The sequence below is a fragment of the Octopus bimaculoides genome, chromosome 3 (genome assembly GCF_001194135.2).
Source record: "Octopus bimaculoides isolate UCB-OBI-ISO-001 chromosome 3, ASM119413v2, whole genome shotgun sequence".
Lineage (NCBI taxonomy): Eukaryota > Metazoa > Mollusca > Cephalopoda > Octopoda > Octopodidae > Octopus > Octopus bimaculoides.
In genome coordinates this window covers 46,239,263-46,242,181 of record NC_068983.1, presented here as the reverse complement: position 1 = coordinate 46,242,181, position 2,919 = coordinate 46,239,263, and the positions used below count along the sequence as shown (strand labels likewise).

Below are 2,919 nucleotides of genomic sequence, written 5' to 3'. Positions count from 1 at the left end.
ATATATATGTGTGTGTGTGTGTATATATATCTATGTATGTATGCATGTACACACACACACACACACACACACACACACACACACACACACGCAAATAAGAAGACTTTCAGGATACGAAAGGATCGGGTATTTCGATAGTAAAAGCACCAAAGTAGAATCGGGGATAGCGCACCTGTGTACCGACAAAGTGCACTGACATATACACACTAACTGAAATAAATACAGATATGCCCTTTCACTTATATATCTGCAAGTACTGGCTGAATCCACAACGTAACATCAAAGTCACACAGGAGGACACTCACGGAACGTATTCCACAGTCAACTGTAGATCCCAGATCCAAACGCATGGGAGGTTCCGACTTAGGTGGAGAATAAATAATAACACAACACTACAGCTGTTTCAGATGCATTCTTTATTGATGAATAACAGTGTTACAGCATGCAAAAAATACCCCGTTTTCTTCAGGTTAATAAAGATGAAAATTAGCAATTGGAGTCTCTCACAAAGCAGAACATAGTGCCAGACAACTCAACTAACCTCATGTTGGCTGTTGGTTGAGTCGTCCTGGCATTATGTTCTGCTTTGTGAGAAATTCTAGTCGTTAATCTTTATCTTTATTCACTCGAAGCAAACGTTTTTTGCATGATGTAACACTTTTACTCATCAAAAACAAAAAACGCGTTTGAAACAGCTATTAAAAAAAATTCTTTTATTCTTTTACACGTTTCTGTCATTGGACTGCGGCCATGATGGAGCACTACCTAAATATCAGCTATATATATATATATATATATACATGCATTTCTCTTTCTTACAATTTTAGCTTCAGAGCCCTGCAGGGGAAATCCTTGTCGAAATGGAGCAAAATGTGTAAATTTGTGGAAGAATTTCAAGTGCATTTGTAAATCAGGCTTCCGAGGAAAACGTTGCGAAATAGGTAATTTTGGGAATGCATATTTCACTCTGTAATTTTATTTCATTGTTATTCCATTGTAAATATACAGAAGACTGTGAGATACGACTCTTATTTCTTTCATACAGTGGTTAACCCATGCCATAAGAGACCTTGTAAGAACGGCGGCGCATGTATCAGAAAAGGACACAGATTCACCTGTAAATGCCGACCTGGGTATACTGGAACATACTGTCATACATGTATGTATAACATTAAAATTAATCATTGTTAATTGACAAAAAATTATCATAGAGTGCCTTCCAAAAAGTCTACACTCCCGTTGAAAATTTATATATTTTGTATAATTTAACCGGGAACAACACATTTTTTCAATTCTAATGATTGTTAAATAATAAGCAGATCCATCACACTTTCCTTTGATATAAAAATTACATTTAAAAAATTTCACACTGATTCTTAAAATCATATATATGTGTTGTTCCTGCTAAATTTGTTGTTGTTGGCACTCCGTCGCTTACGACGTCGAGGATTCCAGTTGATCCGATCAACGGAACAGCCTGCTCGTAAAATTAACGTGCAAGTGGCTGAGCACTCCACAGACACGTGTACCCTTAACGTACTTCTCGGGGATATTCAGCGTGACACAGTGTGACAAGGCTGACCCTTTGAATTACAGGCACAACAGAAACAGGAAGTAAGAGTGAGTGAAAGTTGTGGTGAAAGAGTACGGCAAGGTTCGCAACCATCCCCTGCCGGAGCCTCGTGGAGCTTTTGGTGTTTTCGCTCAATAAACACTCACAACGCCCGGTCTGGGAATCGAAACCGCGATCTTATGATCACGAGTCCGCTGCCCTAACCACTGGGGCATTGCGTCTCCACCCCTGTTAAATTATACAAAATATATGAATTTTCAAAGGAGTTGTAGTCTTTTAGAAGGCACTGTACATATACTAAAGTTTCTTGCCGCTGTGGGGAAATGTCTTAGTCCGGATGTTTGCGTTATAGCGTGTAGTGCACAGATGTCCATTAGCAGGAGGCGAAAAGCGCTTGGGAGTGGTGGCGGAATTGTTAAAACGGGAATGTATATAAGTACAAAGACGATATAGAGAATTCATTTACGGGTATTCTATCAGCATTGTATTGTACAGATACATAAGATGGTGAAATAAGATTTTTAGTTCTTTGATACACTAGTTGATCCATGCCACAGAAAGCCGTGTAAGAACGTTGGCGTATGTGTTAGGAAAGGAAATGGCTTCCACTGTAAATGCCGACCTGGTTATACCGGGCAATATATATATACATATATATATATATATGTATATATATATATACATAGTTATGTAGCTGTGCTGAGTGTGACGATGAACTGCACCCGGTGCAGAAGCTCCAGTTGCACAGTACTGGATTTGTGGCGAACGTAGAGTCATCTCTTAATTAACATTGCCCCAAGACCCGTGCTGTAGTTTCAGCTGAGAGCTGCGGCCATGCTGATGCACCGCCGTATGTTAATACTTGTTAGGCTCCCATCTATAGTTTAGATAGATTTCGCCGGGTAGTGAAGACTCATGCTGTTTTTGAGAAATGGAAGAACTCTGATATGAACTCTGCAAAACTTGCATAAAATAGCATCAGTCATCTCGCAATACTTGACACCGGAAAGAAGGCGGCGAAATGCTTTACAGTATTTCGTCTATCTTTTCGTTCTGAGTTCAAATTCCGCCGGGGTCGACTTTGCCTTTCGTCCTTTCGGGGTCGATAAATTAAGCATCAGTTGCGTACTGGGGTCGATCTAATCGACTGGGCCCCTCCCCCACAATTTCGGGCTTTGTGCCTAGAGTAGAAAAGAATACTTGACCCTGGAACCTGCCGACCAAGAAGGTGGCACAATTGTACAACATTATGTCATTTTGACCCGTTTATGACTGGATTTAATAACGCACGAGTAAAGAAGAATTTCAGATGGCTATCATGTCATAAGATGAGGCACAGACCATAT

General features: G+C 40.0%; 1 protein-coding gene across 1 annotated transcript in view; it reads left to right on the top strand.

The window, feature by feature from the left end:
- LOC106873942 (neurogenic locus notch homolog protein 1) overlaps positions 1–2,919 on the top strand; it is an 80,641-nt gene that overhangs the window by 19,094 nt on the left and 58,628 nt on the right. Inside the window, exons 9-10 of the mRNA XM_052966742.1 lie at positions 828–941; positions 1,046–1,159. Of these exons, the coding sequence (XP_052822702.1) occupies positions 828–941; positions 1,046–1,159 (228 nt within the window). The remainder of the gene's footprint in view (positions 1–827; positions 942–1,045; positions 1,160–2,919) is intronic.